This window comes from Accipiter gentilis, chromosome 2 (assembly GCF_929443795.1).
Source record: "Accipiter gentilis chromosome 2, bAccGen1.1, whole genome shotgun sequence".
Taxonomy (NCBI): Eukaryota; Metazoa; Chordata; class Aves; order Accipitriformes; family Accipitridae; genus Astur; species Astur gentilis.
The window spans coordinates 42158845-42185069 of NC_064881.1; the positions used below are offsets into that span (position 1 = coordinate 42158845).

The 26225-nt window shown below is 46.1% G+C and overlaps 1 protein-coding gene across 1 annotated transcript; it reads right to left on the minus strand.

The window, feature by feature from the left end:
- Positions 1–32: 32 nt before the first annotated feature.
- FBXO32 (F-box protein 32) lies at positions 33–25321 on the minus strand. The gene is made up of 9 exons (XM_049818994.1): positions 25049–25321; positions 21711–21823; positions 19955–20004; positions 19192–19284; positions 12122–12215; positions 11045–11229; positions 7216–7398; positions 5896–6039; positions 33–5194 (listed from the first exon to the last, which is right to left on the minus strand). Exons 1-9 carry the CDS (start codon positions 25162–25164, stop codon positions 5105–5107), a joined length of 1068 nt encoding a protein of 355 aa, XP_049674951.1. The 5' UTR covers positions 25165–25321; the 3' UTR covers positions 33–5104.
- Positions 25322–26225: the final 904 nt, after the last annotated feature.

Below are 26225 nucleotides of genomic sequence, written 5' to 3' on the forward strand. Positions count from 1 at the left end.
ACTTGGAAGCAACAAGACAACCAACTCCGTGGTTCACATTGTTTGAACATTTATTGCAATTCAGTGTCAAAAATGTTTTACAAAAATACATTACTGTCTGCACAGAACAGCTGTAAAAATCAGAGTTGAACATGCAAGGGAAGAAAAAAGTGTGCAAATTTATAACAGAAGGATTTTAACCACACAATATTAAACAGAAGTCTTATTATAAGGGATGCCTTTCACTTCATATCATCTCTAGTTACAACTTCAAGGAAAAACAAAACAGAACACACGCTCTCTTCCATATATAAGTAGGTATTTATAATTACTGTAGATTAGTTCCTAAAGATGAGTGTATTTGCTATTTCAAATTAAAATGTTCTCTTGGTAGCAGACCTGTTAGCATTCTGTGTAGCACACCAGGGCTAAAGAAATGAGTTCCACCCTCAGTTGCCCTCCCAGGAGGAAAAGCAGCAATGCTTGGTCAGTGGAGGGGCAATCTCTCTGGTGTTCAAGGTATTAATATACAAGAGACTGCATGTGTCAAGGACAAGATGGATTTGTTCTCTGTAGGGCCAGATCCTGCAAAGCCGATTTGCTACCAATGAAATCCCTGGAGGAAGATATGGGATAGAAATTGGGCACCGGTAAAGACACTCACACAACCCAGCAGTCACATGCTGACAGCTGTGTGGATGGCTGGCCATGTCTTCAGAGCCTTTAACAAACATCATAAGCAATGAGCTGAGAAAAGCAGCACAAGCAGAATACCAGAGTCCCAAACCTTGTAACAGGGAGTCTTTATCAACCTGATCAGCCATCAGCTTCACGGGGTCTATGTTTCTGCAAACAGGCCAGCTAGGAAGAGTGGCATTTTAATTTAAAGCTATGTCTTTTTGGCAAGGTGCTGATCTAAGGGGAAGCTGTGCAACGGGTTTGTAAGAACTGCAGAGGACACTGGTTTGCTGTACCGGGCAGGAGATAAGCATGAAACAGCACACCTGATTTATTAGCTACATAACAATTTGAAACGTTCCTGCTGTAAATCAAATTTTAGCTAAGCTAACTCCTTTAAGCCAAGGAATTTTCTGGGCAGGGAAAGCTTGTTTAGTACCTCTGTATGTTCTAGAAGGTGATAGCTTTACAAGAGTAACTGAAGTCAAACAGAAATGGGAACACAAACAGTTCAAAACCTGGGGGCAAAGGAAAATAATAAAAAAAGATATTCCCATATACAGAAAGTGGCAGGGTGCAATTAAATGTTTACATACAAAGCAATGTCTTCAGAGCAATACAAGTTTTCCTAATCACTTTACATAATAGAAGGATCTAGAAACTCCCACAATAAAAAAAAGAAACCCAAACAATATAAGAGGAGGTACACACTTTTTATGATCAAACTTTACCATACCATAGTTAGTACAAATGACTTAAGGTATGTACAGCTGAAATTGTGCCTCTTGAAGTAGCTATCACATTAAAATGAACTCCAAATACCTGCCTCTTCTAGAAAGGCTGAAACAGAGATCTCTGGAATCTCTCCCTTCCTAAGTCTCCTCGCCTGCATGGATCTATTTTCCTCTTCACAGCACTACATTCTACACTGTTGCACTGGTTAACACATCCTCTGAAGATAATGAAATTTCTCTGGATATGCTGGCAGGAGAAAACACTGAAGAGAAAAAACCCTCCTTTCCTAGTATAAGAACTGATGCATGTCTAATGGGAATGCATCGACTGACTGGAAGGTGAAATGTCATTTCAAAAGAACGTTCCATTTCCAAAATACCAGTAAAAGTCTGTTTTCCCTTCACAACAGCTTTATGACAATTGTCTTAAAATAAAGAGGTCCTTTTTGCACAAGAGCAGCCTTAAACCATCCTGCCTGGAAGCCTGTTATCACTGTCAGTTTTGTTACTCTGCCATCCTCAGCCAAGCAGCTGTCTTTGCACTGCTAAAATACTACCACTTTGTAAGTGGTTAGACTAAGGTATTTGGATGCAACAGCATTTAATTTTAAATACAAGACTATTGAATTCACCACAATATCTCCCTGTACCAGCCACTCGAGAAACAATGAGTCTCCCAAAGAGATCAAAGTCTTGTTTGATAGTTGCTGTAGCAGGAGCGTAATGACTGAGGCAGTAACTGAATGAGGCTTATTCTGTTCCTTTTTTGTTTAGTCCATTTTGTTCTCCAATACAGTAGTTGCTTGGTTTTCTGCCGCTTTGGACACTGACAGCAATATCCCAGGACCGCACATGAGCAGTACACAAGTGTGTGACTGTATTAACAAATCACCTTCAGCACTTGACCCTTTAAGATAACACAGTGCTAAGAAATAAAAACCACTAATTGAAGTTTTACAGATACAAGCCTCAGTTGCATATTAAGTACGTTGTCAGCATGACCCATGCACTCTGGGCAGAGGACACAGAATAAACTCTTAGCTCAAGATCAGTGAAAGGCTGAGAGAAGCAATGGCTAGAGCTGAGACATTCCCAAGTTGCCGCCAAATGCTGACATCTTCTGTCTTGCTGTGCAGGGAATGCACTAGGCCAGATTCAAACCTGAGCTTAAAATTCACCCAGTGTCACAATCTCACAGTGCGTGTCATCTGCTAAGCATGAACTCAGACTAGGCAGAACCCCCCAGCACTTCGTACTGAAATACTGTTGCCTCCCCAACACAACAGGTTGGCTCACTATGGGTGGCAGAGGCAAGACTATAAAACAAACCAACCCCAAGTCAGAGCTGGAAACAGAAGATGCCAAGGGGCATGGGTCCTCTCACTGCTGGAAGAAGGAGCTACAATAATCTCCAAATACAGTGGCAATGCTTCACTCGCTCCACTTGCGGGTTTCTGTCCTTTATGTCCTCATTCACCAAGCCAGATTTCAGCCACACCTACCTGCTGCCACCAATGTGGGAATGAAAACAGAAACTGGCCACCTTCACTCACAAACATCCCCCCCCAAACAAGCAGAAGTTCATTTTTCCAAGGTAACAGCTTTTAAATCACTTTCAGTTGACATGAATACAATCAGCAGGGTTATGCTTTCCACCAGCAAAGTGATGGATACACCAAGATAAAGCTCTCTATCCCACACATTTTCTCCTCATCTCTGGGGGGTGCCAAGCTCTGGGCCATGGCTAAGGGTGTCACAGGCTCACAGAGCTCTCTGGAAGAACAAAAGCTTGGGTTTGCTGTTGGAAGGCAGGAGAAGGGCAGTTCTTGTCAGCATTTTCCTGGCTTTCCTCCCCCCCCTTCCCCACCACTCCATCTAGAGGCAGCTTTTTTCCCTTTTTGTGTCTCTTTCAAGAGTATGCAAAGTGATTTAGTTTGCAAAAATGCAAATACTGTCAATTTTTTTAAAATATAAACAGCTGCAGAAAAGTGTTGAAAGCGAGTTATAAAAATGTAAAAAAAAGGAACATCATATTTAACAATAATTAACTCAAGTAGTTCTTCCTGAATTGTCCTGAGTACTCCTCTTCCTCACAATTCTTTGTACATAGTCACACACAACCTGCTAAATATTTACCCTTCCAAGGTATCCTGCTTACATCATGCACAGAGAAAGTGCTATACAGGAAATCTACTGGTAAACAGCAAGACCTTTCCACTGCAGGTTTTCAAATTGTTATTGCTGGATTCTTCTAGCTCTACTGTAGGGAAAAGTGAAGCATTGTATGCAACAGAGGAGACAGTGAGCCAGATCGTGGCCACAGTGAAGTTAATTTGGCCACTTACTCCATAGGACTGAAAATTTAGCTCTAGGCTAGTGTTAGAAGATCCCATAAAGAAGCTCAGCACTGGAAGCACAAGGGACTAGGCTGGGTCTTTGCCACTGACACAGAGAAATAATCAAAGACATCAAGTGCCCTGTTGGAAATCCCTTGCTTACTTCAGTCCTGATTGCTGTTTTTAGGAAAATGCTGACCTATTTCTTCATGCTGTCTCGCTCATCACCCTAAACCCCAGTAGTCTGAAATCAAAAATAATGCTGCCAGTCTTCCAGTGACTAAAAACCGCATCATTTCACTAGATTCAACGGCCCAGTTCTCCCTATATTTTACGAACTCCAAGATGACTGAATTCACTTGACAGCAGTGGGAATACAGAGCAGTGTATTGGAAAAACACGGGCTTGAAGAACCAGATTCTAACCCGACTTGGTATTTTAACCAATGCCATTAACCTAGTGGAGTTGATATGAATTTATATTGTGAGATTAAGTCCAGTCCTTTTTTTCTCTATAATAGAACTTCCTCCCTTTTAGATAATCTTCATCCGTGTGGCTTCTCTTTTCCCTTTTGCTTAGTCTTCCATAAAACCAACAAATTAAAAGAGGATGTAGTAAAGTCTTAGGTATTTATATGGTGCCTATCATTTAGGCATTCAAGCACTGAGTAGAGCAAGAAAACTAATGTAAAGAGGTAAGCATTAATACAAGAAAAAGATGCTTACTATCACAAACATTTCCCTTTAAATCATTGTACAAAATACAAAAGTTCACATTGTACACTGGATTTTTGTTTGAAAGGTACTCAATCTATTAGAGGTAGAAAGTGGTATGTTGCGATTCTCTCTCGCAAGTAGGCTAGAGTTATAAAGTATTTCAGAATGTGTCTTTTTTAAAAACACAAAAGTATTATTAAACTTGTCACAGGGATATTTTTCATAAATATTTTTAAAATGTCGTATTTATAAATATGTATGCTAAATAAAACCAGATGGAGGAACAGTTCAACAGTCCTAGCCTCATATTGCTTTCTCTATTAGAAACAAACCAAAGAGTTCTCAAATGGTTGCGGGGCAAATTCATTTTTAACTTCTAAAAACAAGAAAATGAAGTTTTTTGCCCTGTATCTTGTACTCTGATCATAAAAAAGGGACTCTGTACAACATGCTGCATTTATACACCAGTCCTATGGAAGTCTGTATTCCTTAAGTGCTGCACATCAGTGAGCGATTTCACCTTTCATCTCCGAGATCCTCTTGTTCCTTGACTCAGGAGCTTCGAACAAACGTGACTATTTACACTATTTACAAATGAAGTGTCCAAGCTCAGTGGCATAAAGTGTCCTGTAAGAATCGCATAAGCTGCAGTGACCCAAGTTCAGAACCTGAACAAGTTGATAAAGTCTTGTGGTGAAAGAGAGGTGGAGCAAGTCTCCGGGTTGTTGGCTGTGCAAGGGTGATCAGTACCCTGGGAAAGGAGAAAACAACTCCATTTAGAGAGACTGCAGAAAGGGCGCCAGAGCATCAGCCAGCTTAGTGCTGCCCCTCTGCCAGACATCCTGCTTGCAAGTAGAGCGGAGCCCAAAATAGTATCTCTACTCTCGCCAAGGCAGACAGCTCAGAACTGGGCTTCATGTTTTAGGGGCTACTGGCAAGCCATGGGAAATACAACCAGCAAAGATCCAATTCAGTCTTCTCCGCTCTTTTGAGGAAAGAGAGGCTGGAGTCTACCATCAGCTACAGGAGTTTAACTCCAGAGACATGCCTTGGATGTCACCACAGTGGCCAGCAGATTTTTGTCCTGGGCTGTTTTGTAGCCATCAGCTCTCATTTCAGCTAATCCTTGCCAAGATCTCCATCTCCACGTAATGGGTAGAAGGAGTTGCTGGCAGTGCTAAGATGATTTATTGCAGGCAGCCCTACAGTATGCCCATGTCCCTCCCCTCTGGCCTTGATAGCCACTACTCTTGTTCAATGTAAAGACTGGATCTCTGAAGCACAGAGGAGAAAGGGACTTAATAGTTGAGGGAGGATTAAGATGTAGGAAAACACTAGGTTGTAAAGACAAAGGAACTGCAGCACCCTAAACCAGCTGCAATCAGAGGAAGCACTGGCTGCCCCATGGCTCCTGCCCCAATCAAGTTTGTCTCACCAGCACCTCATCCATACCTTCCAGGAGAGGATGTGGCAGTGCCTGCACAGCTGCAGTGTGTCACCATACTGCTCCTTCCGTGGGTAACACCTTATGAGCTTGAAGTACATCTTTTTCCAATCCAGCTGTCCCTTGTCAGATAAGATTAGCCTTTTGCGAATCTTAAAGAAAAAATAATTGTAACTGTAGCAGGTCAAAAAAAAAAGATTATTTGCTCTTTCCAACTCATGTTCTTCTCCTCTCCCTCACGCAAGTGTCATCCTTGCCAGGCCCATAACAGTTCCCTTGTAACACTGAGAAAGCTCCTGCTCTGAATATCCAGCTATAACCAACTTCCTCATGGCAACAGCCTCACCTGATACCATCATCAGGGTCTATCCCCATTTCATGAAGATTACTGTATGAAAGCCTGAAACCCTGGGAGCTAATTTGTACTACTTTAGCCAGTGTTGCTGGCTGGCAGGACAGTAAGTATAGTTGCATTTAACATTTTCAGCAGTTAAAGTATTTTGCTTCTTCATTGATTCAGAGTCAGTGATTTGTCACATTAGCTTGGGAGAAACCCATCTTTCTTTTAGGGTTCATTAGTTGCAGAGACTGGATTTGAATTTTCTTGTTAATAGAAATAACTTCCCAGAATCACTTCCAAAGTCAGATCCAGAGTGAGCAAATAAAGCCAAGTTAGCAGGGAAATCTGGCATGTGGCCCCTGAAATGTAGAGGTCTGGTATAAACACCCCAGACATTCACCCATAAACAGAAAGAGGGATTTTTGTTTGTTTTTAAGTTTAGAAGACCCCAGATGATTACCAGCCCGCAAAGAGCCAAAGATGTTTACACAGGTACAACGTGGGTAGCGGCAGGGCTGTTTTCCACATACTATCCCTGTCACTCACAAAACAGCTCAGAGGGGATTTCTTGCTCTAAAGGGCAAGAGAGCAAGACTCATCGCTCATGGACCACATCCACAGAGATTCTCTGCGAGGGTGTGAGTCCCTGGGACATCGGGGTGATTGCTGGAGTTTGCCTGCATGTTTTCCCCCCACACATGGGGCGAGGAGCAACTGCATGACTTGCAGTTGTTACCACCTGGATTAGGGTTGAAGTTCACCATATGACTAACTCCTCAGGCTCCTATTTCAGGAATCATTGCTGTGGCATGAAAAACACTCTACATAAATCATCTTCACAGCCATTCTCATGCCAGCCTGTATTATCAGCTCGCGGCACAGCCCTTAGATCCAAGAGATAGTCAAGTAAGAGTGTCCTACCCACATGTGTTCACTTGCTAGTGAGGAACAAGAAGCAACTGATGGCAGTTTGCATCCCTCCTTGTACCTGTCTGTCTGTGAAGTGGTACTGGCAGAGTTTCTTCCACAGCAGCCGGTCTTCACTGAGCGCTTGCAAGTCAGGAGCCACCTGACCGAGGCTAACCAGATCTCTCCCATCACTCAGTCGCTGCATGATGTTCAATTGTAAACACAATGGCAGGTCTGTTAAAGTGGTTCCTTTAAAGGCAGGCTGGAAGAGACAGACAAAATTGAGCTCACAGAAGCTGAAAACCCAAGCGATTCTAGCTTGCGGTAGAGTTACTGCTTCTTAAGCATTGCTCTTCACATAGAGGATAAGCAGCAGTTCACTCTTCTGAATAAAGAGACATTTTACATAGAGACATTTGACCTTCTGTCCCAGAACAGTTTGAGATATCCTCAAGGAAGGGGACATGTATTTGTATAACAGCATTTAGAAGGAGAGTTACAGGCTAAGCCTCCTTCTCCCCTTTTTGTCCATCCCACATCCACACTCGTGAGACTCTGCTCCCAGAAGCACCACCACCAGCTTTCACTACAGCAGGATATTGGCTGCATCATGGATATCAGTTATTAACCATCCAGGCCTCTCCACCACAAGGGACATCGGCATTACTTCTTAAGTTCAGCCTCCTGTTACACACACTGCTGGGAATCTCATGCTCTTCTGACATGTGTTTTAGCTTATGTCATCACAGGATCCTGCTGTAACCACAGCAGTGGCTGATGAGCACCCACAGCAGGGTTTTTCCCTGTATGGTTTCCCAGGTCACTGCTGGCAAGGCTAACTTTTCCTCTGTGAACACTTGAAGGACCTGCCCCTTTCCCATCAGCTGTGGCCATGGTTTTCCAGGCTGTTCAGCTACACCAAAGCACATCGTAGCCTAGAGAGCCAAAAGCCACCTTCACCCCCATCCACCTTCACGTGGTCTACATGGGGTCCAGGACTGTTTTGCAAATCTGCATGGTGGCACAGCTCCAGGACAAATTAACCACAAGGGATCTGCAGGTCCTGCACATGGGGAAAATCCAAGGCACATGTGGAAGCAAGGCACCAGCAAGAACCACAAGCCAGGCTCCAGCTGCTCCAAAACCAGCCCCAGCCTTATTAAGGCAAACAGCAGCTTTTAGTATTGGGCCCCAAAGAAACAATGTTAGACAAATGTGCCAAGTTTATCATTTACCCTGCACAGACACGCTGCTATTTTAAGTCACAGAGTCACAGCACCCATTCTTGCAATTGGCAGAGCTATTAACTGTTTCAAACAAGAAGCATGTGCACGGCCATCAGAAGGGGAACGCTGCATGAGGCTGCTTTTAATCACACGGTCCCATCTCCAGCCAGCCCCGTTGCATGTGAAACTCCACAGGCACAAGAAGTATGTCTGTGCACAAACAGCTCCCACCTTCCCTTCAGTGCTCCAGTGCCCAGCCTGCCCAGACCACACAGCACTGCCCAGTACCGGTGAGGACCACAGCTTTTCAACCAAGGCATCATTTTTGGCCATCTCCACCAGCAAGACAGGCCTGAAACAACCCCTCCAGGAGTGAACTGCCTCTGCCATCTCCAGAAGACATTTTTTCCCATGATAGCTTTAATGCTGCATGCTGAGAGTTAAGCTGTAAGCAGCACACTGCCTGGTTACATGTAGATGCTTCCTTGGTACAAGCCACAAGTCCAGACTTGGCATCCCTGCCCGTCAGTGCAAACTAAGGTCTTATTTTGGGGTAGGAAGAATGCACTGGAGCGTTGGATCATCTCCTGCTGATTTCTCTTGCCAGCCTGTCTTTGCATTCTCCAGCACTCTCTACATAAAACCTTTGCTAGGGCACAACAGGCAAGACTAAGCTCTGAGGCTCTTGGGTCAAAAAAACCCCAAAGCTCACACTTATGTCTGATTTCTGAAGAAACCAGTGTAACTCAAGCAAATCCTTACAGGTTTTCTGAGTCAGGGCCAAAGACTTATCTGCTACTTCTTTCCCCCAGTACTCCTTTCCAGGACCTTTCAAACATTACTTTTTTTGGAGAAAGAGCACAGATTAGATCAGAGCAGATCAGCATGCTGTCACTTTCTGGACAGAGTTCTTTTAAAGCAACTCTAGCACACAGTATTTTGCAAGTTTTTTTTTTAAAAAGGTTTCAGTCTTGCCTTGTTGCAAGACATCTCCCCCTCTAAAAACAGCAGAAGTGCTGCATGCACTGTAAGCAATTGGCTGCAGAGAGCTGAGCTTATTCTTCCTTCCTCTAAGCTCAGCTGGTTTTGTTCTAGCTTGACCTGAAGTCATCTTCAGTGGTGTGAAAATTTTTTTCTGCAAGCTCAACATCTATTTTATTTATTTTAGAAAAGTGTCTGTAAACCTACATGGAAGTAAGTATGCGTAAAAGGCTGTTCCATTCACAAGCAACATTTTGATGCACTTTTGTCTGGATAGGCAGAGTTCTTTGAAATGCTTGTCTCTGTTCTGCGAGTCCCTAAAGCAGAGGGGAAAACCCTACATTGTACTACTGAGTTGAGCAGCAGGAGGTAAGTCCTAACCTGTGGCGCACTCAGGGCAGCAGATGCCCAGATAGAGCTGACCCTGGCAATGCCCAGGCACAGGGCAGCTCCCCAGCTCACAGACCTGCTGTGCCACAGAAGCCACCCCATAGCTGGGCCAGTGCTTCCCCTGCAGCCCATCCCAAGAGCTGGACACCAGGAGGGACAGCAGAGGTGGGGCAGAGACCACCGTAAGATAAGGCACTGCTGCTTTTGCAGCTCTTCAAACTCCCCAAGACCTCCCAGAGTTCATCTCCTGCGTCATGTTGTCTGTGTTACTCTGAAGGACTGGAAACTGCTTCCTGGGGTCCCCAGAGAACACAGCCATGTAAAATGATGAAAGCAGGCCCTTTGCTTAATCCTTTGCAAATACATCTCTGGTTGACCCACCAGGGAAAAGGTGCTTTTGTATTCCCTTGGGCCATGCCTTGGTCTGCCCAAGTAGGAATTTCACAGTCCAGTTCACTGCAGAAGGGTCCTACAAGGGGCATACCAACACAGAGATCAGCACTAGGGAAAAGCTCTAGCATTTCTGTGGAGTAAGTACCCATTTGAGGTGAAAAAAAGTCTAGACATGGGCCCAGGCAACTGGTTGTACGTGTCCCTGCCTGAGCAGGGGGGTTGGTCCAGATGACATCCAGTGGTCCCTTCCAACCTCAATCCTGTGATTCTGTGAAGTGGACCAAGTTCAGGTTTGATTCCCATGCAAAACCAGGTTAGGAATTTATCAACGAATACATCTCTTTCCTATCCCCACAGACACTGTTGAAAAAACAGATGTTGTGAAAGCAGGACTCGTCCGGCTGGAACGGGCAGCTCCAGACTACTGGAAGAATCATTGATATTTTCAGCCAGAAGCATGAAGTTATGCAGCTATTTGGAAATTTGCATTTAATTTACAGATTAAACAAATCTAAAAACCTCAACTATCTGATAAACAAGTTTTGAAGGCAATTTCTCAGTCTGAAAAAGACTGAGTTGACTTTTCGTGCTGACGGCCTAGTCTCTGAAGACTCTCAAGAGGGGGAGATGGTTTCCTGCCCAGCTCTGTTCACACAGCACTTCATGGCCGTTAAGGAGTCAAGCCACAATCTGAGACCAGTTACAGTGAGCATGATCCTGGGTTGTGTACATTGAGTTTGAATTAAGGGACACAAGTAACACTAGGAACGCATCCAGTTATTCTGACAACTCCAAGTCCTTCCCCAGCACTCTGCTTGCACTGGAAGGACAGTGGGATGCAGTCACCCAAATGAGAGCTGCTACATGAGGTTTCACAAAGGAGCCACATTATTTTTAACTTTCAGGATTTGTGCTTACCCTGGTGATCTGAATGTTGTTCAGTTGCTGCTGCCAGTGGAGAATACTCTCCATCCTGTGCACCCACATGTTGATGTTCCCAACCAGGACAGACTTGCCGACTCGTTGAACTAACGTGCAGAGGGACGTGTAGAGGGTCTGCAGCAATTCTCGTATTAGCCTGATGTTCTGCTGATCTTCAAGGACTTTGGAAGAACAGGAAAGATTAAAAATGGGAACTGCCCAAATCCTTTTCTGAATCTACACGTTTCTCAGGCAAGTCAAGTTACCCCCTATAACCTCAAATTCCAAGAGAGCCAGCCTGCACTTTTCTTTTTAGAGGAAAGCACTTAAACATTAGCAAGGCACAGCAGTTAAACAGCAGATGGAAAGAGATCCTCCCAGGATAAGCAGATGAGATATCTGCCCTTTCTGCAGCACGTCCCATTTCCAGCCACTGGCAAGCAGCCAGTTTTCCCCTCCAATACATGCAAGAGGTTATCTATGTGCACCTTTTCCCCATCTCCCCCAGCTGATGTGCAGGGATCAGGATCTCCTTTCTCATTATGTATACACGCACTAACAGGGTGCTCTCAATTCCCAGGCTTCAGCCAGAGCTGAAGCATCAGGGAAAGAAGTGCCACATCTCAACCACAATTCAGCCCTCTCAGCAGGTGAAGACAGCCCTTGAGCTTTCCTTTCCTCTGGAGCAGTGGGAGCACTTGATAATACAGCAAACTGGCGACAAGGAGGCAGCAGAGACTGCAGATGTGCCAAGCTGGGGGCAGGAGCAGCCATCTCTTCTGCAGTCAGAAATAGAACTCAGTAGGATGCAGAAGGGGTGGTAGCAAGGAAAGTTGGAGAAGGAGGAATTGCCTCTCACATGCCTACCAGAATACAGACATTTCTTCCCACTCCCCCCTCAACATAGTCCTTCACCGAGGGAAAGGAAAGTAGAACCGCACTACAGAAATAAGCAGTGGTGTTCCTCTTCACCCATCTTGCATTGCCTGACTATTCTCAAGGATGTGGTTCACACAAAATACATCAGATTAAATCAGACTCCTCCCCCTCCCCCTCACTGTTTCCGTTTCTTACCTTTCTGCACCACTTTTTCCAAAATGTTCATGTAATTTTTCTGGGCAATGCCACTCAGTGACGTCAGCTGAGACTTTGCTATCAGCTCCAACAGCTGTGGATAAAAATAGAAGTTGCAAGCCTTAGAGCACAGAGATACCTTTCTAATCTTAACTCCTGGTCACATGACACAGCAAAACAGTCCAGAGACTTGTTTGCTGCTTGAAAATAAAAGAGAGACAGAACGACAGAGCAAACTAATGCAAAGGGGGAGGAAAGCAGAAGCCAAATAATTAATCCCACATCGAAAGGGGTAGGGGAAAAAAAAAGGCATTCTAATGATCTTAAGGGGGGGGGGACCTCCCTTGATTTCATGATTCAGAGATGCAGAGAAACCACAGAGTAGTGCTCAGACTGACAGCCTCTATTCACACCAAGGGAACAACGAACAGCTGACGTCACTGTCCTTCACTGGGGCATAAACAAGCAGTGTCATAAGGGAACACGAGCAAATGCCTGGTTGGATGGGGATATTATTGATGGAGCATTAATGAGAATCAGACCCCACAATTTACGTCAAACTCCTGGGTTGCATTGGTTTTGTCAGAGTGCTGTAGCCACGACAGAAAGGTTAATCACTCTATTAAAAACAAACCATCCCCCCCCAACAAACCCCTGTTCCCCCAAGGCTTCCTCCCCTGTTCAGCTCTTACAGCTGCAACACCAAACCACCTTTCCCTGTCTGTCCTGTTTACTTGTTAACCTCCCTAATGGAAATACCACTTTTACTTTCAATTAGGATTTGCTTCCCATCACTGATCTCCTGACTCATGTACAAGCTGGACGCTGATTTTGGGCTGCCGTTACTAAAGGAAGTATTTCCCATGGGGAAGATGCCCTCTCCTCCCCAGCTCTCTACCACCACAAGAACAGCTGTGGAAGTTTCCTATGGATCATGCTCTGCAGAACATGTGGCCCATGATCTTCCAAGCCTTCCTCCCTTCCCCCAGCATTATATAAATACACGGAGCATCCACGTGTCAGTCCATTTGTTTTGGATGTACATAGCCTTCTGTTTTAATTTAGAAAGGAAAGGAAAAACCTTTTATGCTACAAATCAATCAACACATTACCACATGACTAGCTTATTAATCCTTTATCTTCTGCAGCTACAGTATCCCGTTGCTGGCACCGCAGAGAGTCCAGAGAAGGTGCAACTACTTGTGTCAAGTAACTAAGAAAGCTTTTGACAAGACTTGATAAGTCATGAGCTGAACCATTTGCCCCACTATAAGAATGACAGGAATGTATCCAAAAAGTCACCGGCACCTTGCCATGAAGCAGGGAGCTCAGGGAGAGTTATTAACTGCAGTCATTCGCCTGCTCTGCTGTCTGGGGTGCTGGCATGCGACTGCTAGTTAGGAGCGGTGAAGTTGCCTAGAGTGACCGATCTCTTCTTCCGTTTAATTTCCAGGCCAACACCATCATCAGATGGCTTTGAGTTTACATTCTATTAATAACTTGCACCTTGCATGACCGAAGGAAAACAAGATGAAAAAAAGACCTGCACTAACTCCTGTGAAGGGCAGGCTGCCTGTTTTCTTGGCTCATTTGGGGGAAACAAGAGATGCTTCAGAGTTGGGTAATATTTGGTGCACAGGCATCAGTGGATCTTCTTGCTATATCAGCTAAACTGAGACCACAATAACTAGATACTCTTAAAAACATAGCAGTTTGCAAGATGTTTGAGTTTTATAAAAGGTCTTTTCATTTTTTGAAATACTGGAGGAATAAGTAGAAAAAAAATCAGTGTCCCAAAGTAGTCTGTAATACTCTCCTTACACTAAACTATTTAGCCTTCAGACCTTTGATTATAGTGATCAATTTGCCAGACTCCATCTGTACATTAGCCACACATGCACCCAGATCAGCTCTTCTGTGCATAACAACTGCTGTCTCCAGATTGCACCATTCTGGAACTGGCACAGACACAGCTTCATCCAAGCTGGGTGTTAGCAATGTTGTGCCCGTTACTGAAAACGCCAAAATGCACCCAGTGATAAGAATCACGTAATGCAATACAGTAAAAGCTACATGCCAGGGCCATTCTTCAAGAGGAACAAGGATAAAAATCTCAGTTTGAAGAACACTAAATTGGTACAAAAGTAATTTAGCCAAAGGAACAGATTCAAATTTGCCTTGTCTGTGTTTATCAAGGTTCAATTTACGTTCAGTGAACCAGCTCAGATATCATGTGTCACCTCCCTTCCCCTGCAGCAATAAACACAGTTTTCATATGGAATTTCATCCTGTGTTGTAAATACTTCCAGGACTACTCCACTCCCCAGGGACTGTTGGCTGAACCAACTGGCTAGCCCTCCAAATCAAAAGACATTTTTTATTCTTCTGTGCTCATATAATATAGAAAAAACAGGTAAGCAATACAGTTCATCCGTGCCCCACATGCTCCAGTGCACTGAGGGTCTTTCAGTATTGGCATAGACGCAGCAGAGTACAGTCTCAGTTAATGGACTGCCAAACTGGGGTCTACAGCATTATCAGAAATAAATCAATTGTTGCTACTTGCATAATACAGACTAAGACTGATGAATTCAGATTAATGCTGAGTAGGTTAAAAAGGCTGGAGAGCTGCAAGCGTGTGTTATGATGTGGTTGCATTAAGTCCAGCCCACGCTCAACTGAGAGGGACAGATGGTAGGAGAGAGTGCACAGGGAAAGGTTAAGAGCAATTTTAAAAGGCCTGCTTTTCAAAAACACTAAGTGATTGCATTCCAGCTGATCTTAACTGGAGCTGGAAAGTCTGCAACATCTCTGGAAAGCAGGGCATTAGATCCCAATTCACTCTTTCAACTCCTCAAAAGTTGAAAAAGGTGACCTGGTAGCTTTCCCAGAAAATCCTTCCTACCACCTCACCCCTGTGTTGTTTGCTCTCAGAGGTCTGCCAGAGCCACAGAGAAAAGGCAAGAGATCCAGTGGGCTATTCCAGAGCCTCTGCAAGCTGGCAGGAGGCAGCATCTTCCACAGCAGGGCAATAACCTGCTCATTTCCCCACAACTGTGATGGGGCTCCTGCTCAAACCCCACCAGCAGTTGGTCTAAAGCAGTTGGTGCAATGAGCCACTTAGTTCCAGGAGCAGAGCAGGTCCTCCTCCCATAAGCACAAGGAAAAAAACAGCAAACAAAACAGTGCCATGTGGCAGGGAACAAGGGCCCCCGTTTCAGGGCCATGAAAACACACTGCTCTGCATGCATGATTACTGTGTGCGCAGCACTGCTTAGACCCGCTACAGCCAGATGGCACTTCTGCCACTGCCTCAGTTCAACACTGGGGTGTGTGGGCAATCCATACCCCAAATAACTCACAGCTAGGGGCTTACAGCACACCAAGCCAAAAAATTTTCAGCAGGCCTGCTGCACTGAGCAGGAGGGTGTAACCTTGCCTCAAAAAGGGACATGCTTTGTAATGATTAAAATCACAAGTCTCAAGTTACTAAAGTGTAAATCCCCCTTTGAATACCCCAAACCAGCTATAGGGAAGCTGGACTGCACCTGTGGGGATCCATAAGCTCCTCCTGGTTGAGGATGTGGCTCCTCACATGTGGACTGCTTAGAGCAATATATTGCAATGAAAAATTCCTCCTCCAGCTCCACTTGCTCTCACAGCCCTTTGCTTTCTGTGGCTGAAATGTCACATTGGCTTTCAGCTGGGAGAGCAAGAGCAAGGCGAGTTATAATGATTTACAGCACAGGTGCTGACAGATCTCCATGAGACAGCATCAAGCTGATACTCTTTCAGCACAGCATAAATCCAGGACTCCCAGAGCTAACTGCTATAAAAACTTAAAAGCAAATTTAAGACACTACTTTAGCAGGTTGCACACTAAATCATGTTATTCTAGAAGTTATGTCCATGCAGCTTAACCTGACCTAAGCTTTTATGATCAGAAACAGCACCTTCCCTTGAGACATTACTACACAACCATCATATGAAATCTTTCTGAAAGCAGCAGCCTGCAAAACCTCACTGTGATCTGAACAGAGTGTTCCCAAAGGAGAACCAACAACTTCTGGGCTGCAGGCACTTTAGTCTCTGCTCATACTACTTATGCTTACAGAATGCTTCCAGTCTTTTCATAAAATCTCTGGGACCAGAGAAACCAGGGCTGCTTCCAAGACCAAGAACAGTTTGGGTCCTCTGGGTCAATCACACACATCTTACTAGCTCTAAAGAGGGAATGTTGTCCTGTAACACATAGTAGTCAGATGCTATAGTTTAAAAGATCAGCAAGGACCAAGTCATGGCACCAATACCTATACTTAGCACTTCCAGCACTCTATCAGCAGACTATCAAGACAAGATTGATGTTGGAGGAAAATTTCTTCCACTTCAGCTACATGAACTCACTGGGTACAGCTGATGGTATTTGCCCATCAAAAATACCTGCCAAGCTTCTCGCAGCTCACACCTCCACCTCACTTGAAGGAGGTACCCATTTTATTCGTGCACCATTAGGAACTCCAAGAACTTATTTTGGGTATATCTTAAGGAGCAGACACTTCTGTACAACAAAAAAAAATCAGCACTGAAAACACTGTAGCTCTTTGGTTCAGAGAAATTCAGAAAGGAATGCTTTGAGAAAGGCAAGTTGATGTTCAGCCTGAAAGCCCATTTTGCTATCAGAAGTAATGTAGCTTATTTCTCCATAGAGCAAGTTTGGGTGTAGCCAGCAGAATCCCAAAACTGCAGCTGTTCCTCTCCTTTCTTCCCCTACGGACATCCTCATATTCTCCCCCAGCCTCCAACTCTAAACTTCCCTCCTTGGAAAGCATTTGCTTGATGAACTAAGTAGCATGACATTAATCAGATACCCCGAGCAACGGGTGGAACTAGAGAGAACAAGGAGCAGGAGGGAAGGGAAAAATGTTTTTCCTGCCAACGTTCAAGGCATTTTCCATGTGACACATTGCTCATCTGTATGCTCTAGGAGGCTTGCAATTTGCAAAGAACCATGAACAAGATCCACATCTAGGCAGAGCTTTTCATGAGTAAATCTGGCACATAAGGCATTTTATGAGCTACTATCCACCAGAGACTTGGCCGATACAAGCCTTTCATTTTAAGAAGTCAGTTTTATATTTGATCCGTGGTACCAGGTTTAATATCTTCTTTAATCTGCCAAACCACAAGTCAGCCTCAATTAGAAAGCTTCATACTGCTCACTAGTGCTGTATCCTTAACACTACTGGGGGGAAAACTACTCTGAAAAGCTCAGAAGGGAGGTAATTTGTAGAAACAAGGACACATGCTGACTTCCATACAGAACACTGCTATTTTGGATGCACAGCAGATTTGGGATGCTTTTATGAAGTCCTCATGGGGAAAAAGGGAGCAAGAAGGTCAGCCTGAGCCTCTCCACCAGGCCACACTGACTTCACTGAAATTTGAGTTTGCTCTTCAAAAAAATTAATGGGACTTCTGCTCAATCATTGCAGTCCCATGCAAGACACCCATTACATTGGGCTGAGCAGAAACCCATCACATGGCACAGCATGACCCGAGGCCACATTTAGCAGAGGTCTTCGGAGTTCTTTGTTGTCATAAGACAGAAAGTCTGCCAAAGGGATCTCTGGAGCACCAAATGCAAGTTTTATTTTCCTCCTTTATATTTGACTAAAGGGTTATAGCCTTGGCATGAACTGTTCCTTCCTCAGTAATCCCCTTGAAGATGACACAGCTGTGTGTATATATATCTAGTATCACAAAACACTGAGTACCTCAACACTGGTGATCACCTTCTCTGCACAAGCAGGAAAACAAGTTGTCCCAGGACCAGCAGAGCTAGGACAGCCTGAGTTCCTATGGACTTTTATCCCGCTTTGCCTCCCCCAGCATGCCCACTCCCTGCCACCACCCCTGCAGTGGGACATCCAAGTGATTGCCAGTGCCCTTCCTGCACTGCGGGTAGGTAATCACCCCCCAGTGCCTGTACCCTTCCTTCCCAGGGTGACAGAGGTTTTCACAGGCTCCTTGTCACCTAGACAACAGGTGAACAAACCAAGGTGAACTTGCTCAGATCATTTCTTCCTTAGACACTTTTGATGACATTTGACTTGGCAAAGGGAAAGCAATACCAATGCTGCTTGCTCTAGAACCTAAAACCTGAACAGCTGGTGCCTCACCAGTGATCAACTGCTGATGAAATGTGAAAAGGAGCTGTTTATAAACAGCCTCAAGTTAATAACAGATTTTTTTTAAGCTTATTGAATTCCAAACCTTGATAAGTATTCTGAAATTCGAGATCAATTTGCAGATCAGATACACATAAACATACACCCTCAGGACAGTAGCTCCCCCAACCACTACCACCCCCCCTCGGCCCCCAGAGCCAAAAGAGAAGCCCTGACCTGTTACGAAAAGCCAGAGCATGTGGAGCCTGAGGCTGATGACTCCTTCCTACCAACTAATGGTGTCAGGGCTAACCAAATGCTTCACGAACTGAAACTGCTGCCAGTCACGCAGGATTAACAACCACGATTCTTAACAGAGAAGTGTCTCCAAGAGGTTCAGCCCATCCTCTCACTCCCAAAATGCTCAGCTCCACAGAGTCTCTCCTGTATCACTTCAAAGGAGACAAAGCTCCACATCCCTTGTGGAGCTGGAATCTCCTATGCAAAGAGGTCCCCACTGCTCTTTGGCCTCTGAAGAAAGCCCATGCTGCTTTTGAGGCTACAGGAATCACATTTAGAATCTGAACTGAGAACTCAGGAATTAGAAGCTAAGTTTTCCGAGTTTCAGAAGTGACTTTCACAACTGAAAAGTAGTAGGAATGCTAGGTTAAGGACAGCCCATCTTCTACATTTCCACCACCACCTCCCTCCCTCTAACAGATCAAAGAGGAGGTTTGGGCATCTATCCACGCAACTTCCATCAATTACTTCATGCACCACAGCCCAACACCCCCACTTGCATGCTTGGACCTCTCTTTGCCAGTGCTTGCCATCACCCAACTGGAGCTCAGTTCAGAGCTTCCACCACCATCATAGCAAAATAAACCCTGGCCTTTCACTCACCCTCACAACATAGTTGAATCGCCTGGAGTCCAGGATAGCACTGGAAAAGTCAAGTCGGTTGAAGGCTTCTCCCAAGGTGCAGTAACCATGGCGCTGAGAAGAAGAAACAGTCTGGGTCATGTTTTGGCAGACATGAGTCCAGACAGCACCAGGAAGACATGACCCAGAGCAACTCAATTTAGCAAGCTAATGGGTACAAACCATGGGACCAGCTCATGGCTGGAGGAGGCAGCGCTGTCTCCCACAGAGCTGCACTTATTGACATCAAGAGTGGGCATGGCCCAATGTACATTATGGTAGGTTCCCAGGAGTGACCTGAGCTCTGCTCATGACCCATGAATTTAAGGGTGAGAATGAGGCACACATTCCTGGGGTTCAATATACAGTGCAAGTACAGAGCTGTCTGATATAGCTGTTTCTCTCCATGAGTGCAAATGAGCCATTGTGATGAATTCCAATGATTTTCCACGTTAGGACTGTACTGGGCGAAAGCCAAGAACAGTATTATGGCTTGGTCTGCAAATGGCTGGTTTTTTTTAACTGAGGGAAGCAAACAAGTCATATTTTAAACACATATACAGAGCCTTGTAGAGCAAGCCCTGGCTCCCTGATTGGGGCTTAAAATCATTACTGAAATTCCAACTACAAGCCAGATCTTCCACTTATCTCTTAAGAGCTTCTGCTGATTTATATCAGTACAGGATCGTCCACTGCTTGGAAAAAACAGTAGAAAAGGGAACAAAGAACCTATGGAGGCACTCACCTCTTTTGTGCTCCCCTTGTGAACATAGATCCACTTCTCCTGGTGGAAATCTGTTTGGACAATGACACATTTTGGTCAGTTAGCCTTCCACCATGCAGAGGGCTAGATCTGTTCTCCTCACAACACTCACCGCCCTTCTAGTGCAAACGAAGTTATTTTGTGTTTACACCACTGCACTTCAAACCAAAACTAGCAACTTGCTGAGCTGCTTTGTTTCCATACTGCTTCATTTGAGACTGCAGCCCTGAGCTTTAGAAAGGGCTTCTGTTTCAGAGACACAGCTCAAGACTGTAAATGTTTAATCTCCCAGCCACAGAGATACCATAGCACCTCCTCTTCTTTGGTCCCAGACAGTAAGTGTGGCTGACAGCCAGGTTTTGTTGTTATTGATTTTATTAACTATTCATTACCTTGGTTACAGGCTTGGGATTGAATGTCAAATTTGAAGTTGAGCAAAAATGTCATGAGACACCAGGCATGTGGGAGAGAGCTTTTAGCAGTGAGGTCAGGCTCAGAGGAGCATGCTTGTGCTTGCAGCTAACTTGCTAAAAAAGAAAAACCTATTTGGAATCAAAATTTTCCTATTTCTAATTGCCCCTCCCTTCCCTCAGAAATGGGAGTTGTCCCATCCACTCCCCAAAATAGCTTCCCTGTACCCACCACACACTGCTAACTTGGTTTGTGGAAGAGCCCTTACTGTAAGCAGTTATGCTGCTCAATCTTTCTCCCACGGGCTTTGACCCTACTTCCACCACATGCTGGCAATTCAACAGCTAGTATAAGAAAAATTCTTTTCCCCATCCTGCAAAACTCCTTTCCTTAAAGGAAATATTGTGCTCCTGGAATCTTTTTCCACCTAAGGATGCAGCAATGTTCTCCTGCCTGGTACTTTGCGCCCAAGGACAAACCCAGTCTCAGTTACAGGCATGCAGACCCTGCATCAGGCCCTTTTAAATAGTAGGTCACAGCAGAATCCAGCCAAAAACTGTCATGGTAACATTTGTTTGTTCAGAGAACCGAATGCACCGAGGGGCCAACTTTTGGCATCAGTTTCCGAAATCCTGGGGGATGCACAATGAGCTAATAGTAGTGTGGGAATTGTAACTCATTTCCTCTGTGTATGTTTACATTTGTAGCCTTCACATCTAACTCCAGTACCTATCTTGCAGTCAGAGCAAGAGAGACCTTGCTGTCCCTGCAGGCTCCCCTGAGTCCTCCCACAGTGCACCATCCGAGACCCCGGCTGCTCGCTGTGCGTACAGAAAGATTTCAAACCTTCCATTGTTTTGAGTGAGCTGAAATCTTATTTCATTTTTCATGCACTCCGCACACAGAGATAGGATCAAAGCTCACATTGAGGCTTGTAGCCTCCAGTAATGTAGATTAGTGCTCAACATGCATATGGAAGGAAGAATAAATTTAGCCTGCTGTGCACAAGGAAGTCTACAGGGGGAAAAAAACTGGAACTGGTTCATTTGAATGTACCATAGGAAAAAATTACCCTCCTTCTGACAAACACAAATGACAAATTTGAACACAACAAGCACAACTCCTCAGAGCAGGGATTACTAACAGGGGCATAAATCTTCACATTAAACTGTATCCAAGTTCTCTACTTAGGTCAAACATGGGCGCAAAGCCCTTCAAGACACTCTGGAAGACTCTTCATGCACTATGCAAAAAACATAGATACAAAGCATTTTCCACTCTCCTGCAGCAACTTTTATTAAAAAAAAAGCCCAAATAGACATCTTACATTGAATCTTGGCTTTGTTATTCAGCAGGTCTTTTTTCCTCTTCTTGGCAGCAACATCATAGTTCAGGCTGTTGAAGAGATTCTCTTTGTTGTGATCGTCCTTTTTACAAAAGCTGTGAATGACACAAAGCAAGGATTCTGTTTATTTCTGCAGTCTGCTGAACACTATGCTTCCTGCAAGGAGAGAATATACACAGGTTTTCATTGTGAGCTCCAAAGCTGCCTCCTTGCAGGCTGCTCTTGAAAAGTCTGCATGCATTTTTTTGCATCCAGTAATGGTATTTTTAAATGAGCCTCTGGTGCCTCATTTCTGTGCTAAGATACCCAAACCAGACAGCAGCAGGTAACACAGATTGCACAGTTAGCACTGGGACACCGCTGGGCAGTATTCTTTCCTTCTCTTTAACCTGTTTCTATCTTTAAGTAATGCCATATCCTCCTACTGTATGTGGTAGATTCCTCTGAGCCAGTCAGACTTCTATGGAAGGATGTATTTAGACATCTCTAAGGACATATATATATACACACTCAAAATATTTATTAACAAAAGAGTCCATGCAAAACATTCTTTCAAGCTTACAGGAAAAGCTCAGCTGAGTTTCAGACTTGGCTGGTGGTTTTCTAAACCCCACATAGTAGTGACTATACAAATTAACAGCTAGGATCTCTTGTCCAATACTGTCCATCTTCTGCTTTTGCTGGAATTCTGCTATAACTATATTATTAGTGAAGGGAGCTATAACCCCTTATTTTCTGAGGGCAATGAAAGACTATCTATAAAGAGACTATGCATCAACATCTCCACATTCTGCAGACCTGCAAATCAGCAGATCCAAGCCACAACATAAAACCGAGAAGCCCCTGGGCAGCCACAGCACCATGGCACAGATCCCTGGGGGTGTCAGGGGAAGGCAGCACCCTCCAGATCTCTGCAGAGCACCCACCCCCACCCCCCCCCCCCCCCCATGCTGTCCAGAGCTGCAGGGATGCCTCACAGGTTCTGGGGAGAAGACAGGCGATGCATCCAGGAGAACGAAATGGAAAGCCTCCCCCACTGCTCTAGCTGCTTGCAAGAGATGGGCAGTGGCTGTCTGCAGGTCTAAATTCAAAGAAGGGTCCCAGGCACCTCACTGCACCTCTCACCTGCTGTGGCTGGGACACCCCTGGAGCTCTGGCAGGCACCAAAACATGCTGCTGCTGGCAGCACTGGGCAAGCTCCCTCTGTGACAGCTGCAAGGACCCTTAGGCAGCCACGCTGCTTCCTCTACAGACCTCGTGTTTACACTATTTAGCCTCCAAAAAATAATACAGGCACCGTACCAACTCACACCTCCGACAGCTATTCAGCACAGGCTCCTGCAAAGGAATGAAACCTGCAGGACAAGGCTCCTTCTTTCCCATTTGCTGTCTGGCAGCACGGCCACACCGCCAGCATACGCAGAAGTCAAGTGGCCAAGTCAGCGTTTCAGCCCCTTGAGGGATCCAGACCTCCTCCAGCGGGGTCCATATGGGTGTTCTGATTTGGCACCTGCACATGGCCCCAGAGGTGGAGGAAACCTCCCCCAGCGTCAGAACGCCGTGAGCCTCGGCTCCCCCTTCCTGCTCCGCATCCCCCCTCACAGGGCACCACAGCTGCAGGCTCCACCACAACACTGCAAAAGGGGAACAGCAGCAGCAACGCAGGTGGACAAACATTCACAGCAACAGCAGCTCAGGGAACCACATTTCTACCAGCTGGAGCTGGCTCAGAACCTAAGTCCAAGAGCAGAACATCTCAGCTGCACATTTCCCCCATCCATGCTGCTTTCTGCTGGGGGGACCAAACCCAAGAACAGAGTACGGCAATAAGGAGGAAGCAGTTTTGAGGTGTTCAAGCTCGTATTTTATCAGGGTTGCACAAAATCAGTAACAGGTCAGGTTAACACGCCCTGTGCAGTGGCAGAATCCAAGCCCAAGAGCGCAAGACAGATCTGCTTTAAATCTTACGTTGTCAACAGCACACCCTTGACTGTTGACTTCCTACTGAATGACTCTGTAATCTGAAACCTTCATAACAACAGCAGTGGATGAATTCCAGTATGGGAGGCAGATTATTCCCCTGTTTATGTACTGCCAGGTTTCCACACGCCTCTCCAAGGCGTCCTGACAGGTTGAACAGTTGGGCACCAGGACATGGCACTGCAAGGACCTCAGTACGGGGCCAGTATGTCACCTCCTTTGCTTTTTTTAATGGGAAGATGGATGTATAAACCCGTGCCAAACTCAGTATTCCCAAGACAACCACCCTCCCACCACCCAGATGTTTTTCTACCTATTTACAAATCAGATGCTTTGGATTCTAAGCTTGATTTTTATTTACAGCTTGCATGAAAGAAGGCAAGAGATAGAGACCTGCTACATAAGCCTCCTTGCAAAGGCACATCTCAGCAGCAAATCATTATTTTGCTCCAAGTCCCGTTGTCATGCACATTCCTGACCCATCCCTCAGCCCAGTTGCAGCAAATCCAAACCTGACTGCGCACAGCCGAAAACAAGATGCAGCTCTGGGAGAAAAGTTTGGTTTTGACAGGAGCAATCTGGCCGGAGACCATTACACCCACGCTGCTGCAAAGGCTTCCTGCCCACACGACGCAGCTCCCCAGCGCTTCACCATCTTAGGGGTTTTGTTGATGTTTTGCAGGCAGATTAGTCAAGCAGCACGTAAGGTACATTACTCATGGTCTGGGGAAGATTTATGGCTTCGGACACATCATCCTCCTCCAGCCCGAGAGCCGGGAAGCCCGAGGAAGGGCAGTTTGGGGAGGAGGAAGGGGGTGACACACACCTCCAGTGCCCCCCCCCCCCCCCGAGGCACTCGGGGATGCTCCCCGAGGGCACATCGCCCGGGCCGTGGGGCAGCGACTGTTTTCACCTTTTCCTGGCTTTCCCACCCCATCCCGCAGCCGTAGGCACGGCCCGGCCGCCTCGGGAGGGAGAGCCGCCTCCTCCGTGCCCGGCCGCCCCGGCACCCCGCCGGGCCTGAGGGGGTTTACAGCAGGCCCGGGGGAAAGCCGCCGAGCCCCTCCGCCGGGCCGCCGCAGCGACGCCGAGGCCCGGGGTTACCGGCAGGCCCGCAGAAGCCGCCGCCGTCCCCTCACTCCCCCCCCCCGGGAGCTCGGCGGCGCCTCGGCCTGCGGCTCGGGCCGCCCCCGGCCGCGGGAGGGGACGAGGCGCCGCCGTCCATCTTACGGCCGCGCGCCCCGGCGGCGCGCGACCGCACCGCGGCGCCCCCTGGCGACGGCGGCGCCGCGAGAGGGGGCCGGGAGCGGGGCCGGAGCCGCCGCCGCCGCCGCCGATACCTGCTGATGTCGCCGACATAGCCGCCGCTCTTCTCGTCGAGGAAGCGCGTCCAGCCGTCGGCCGTCTTCACCCAGCTCTGCCCGGGGGAGCGCCAGTCCTGCCCCAGGAACGGCATGGCAGCGGGACCAAAACCGGGACGGAGATCAGGAGCGGCGGTGGCGGCTGCTGCTGCTGCGGCGGGGCCGGTGCCTGGAGCGGGGCAGAGCGACGCGGTGGATGCCGCGGCGGCGGGGCTGCGGGCGCCGCGCCGCTCCGCGCTATTTATGCGGCGGCGGGGCGGCGTGTTGCCGGAAGCGCGGGGCTGGCCCCGCCCCGCCCCGCCGCACGTGGCGGTGTTTATCGGCGCCGTCCGCGAGCGGCGCGGGGCGGCGCGGGGCGGCGCGGGGCGGGCCCGGGGCGGTGGGGGGGCGGGGCCGGGGCGCCGGGGGGCGGGGCCAGCAGCTGTTTGTGTGGGCAGCGATAAAACCTGTTCCTGCGCTGTTTGCGTCTGTGCGCACTTGTGCATTTATATACTACGCGCAGAAACGTTTTCATATGTTGTTGTTGTTGTATATACAACAAAACATTAAATATAGAATACAAACATCCATGAAATTAATGTTTTAGGCGTATTTCACCTCCTTATATAACGCCTACACTCAATTTATTGATATAAATAATATGAATATTTACACAGGCATGTTTGTTTATGCTAATAAATGCGTTTTAGATATTGATGCATCACAAAATTACATCCTGTTTATAGAAACACACAATCTAAACATACAGATAAATTTAGAACATTGTGAAAACGTACAGAATACATGTATAATGTTACATACGGTTCTATATTGAGATCATTAGAGAGAATAATATATAGATAATGTTTTCTAAACGTACGTCTCATGTATCTGTTTTGTATCTATGTAATGTTTTATGTATGTATATCATGTTTTATGTCTGCATGTTTTATACATGCATGTGCTTTCATATGCATTATGTTCTTATATGTAATGCTAATTTTTAATATTTTATAGATACATGTGCATGACAGAAAGATACAGAAATGTATAGAAAATGGTATTATATATGAAAATATGTAAATGTAGCTTATTAGGTACACGTGCTAGTAGGTGTTAGAGAAGGTCTTACGTATTGAACATTAAAAACATGGGTTTTCTGCATGCAAGGCCAGGC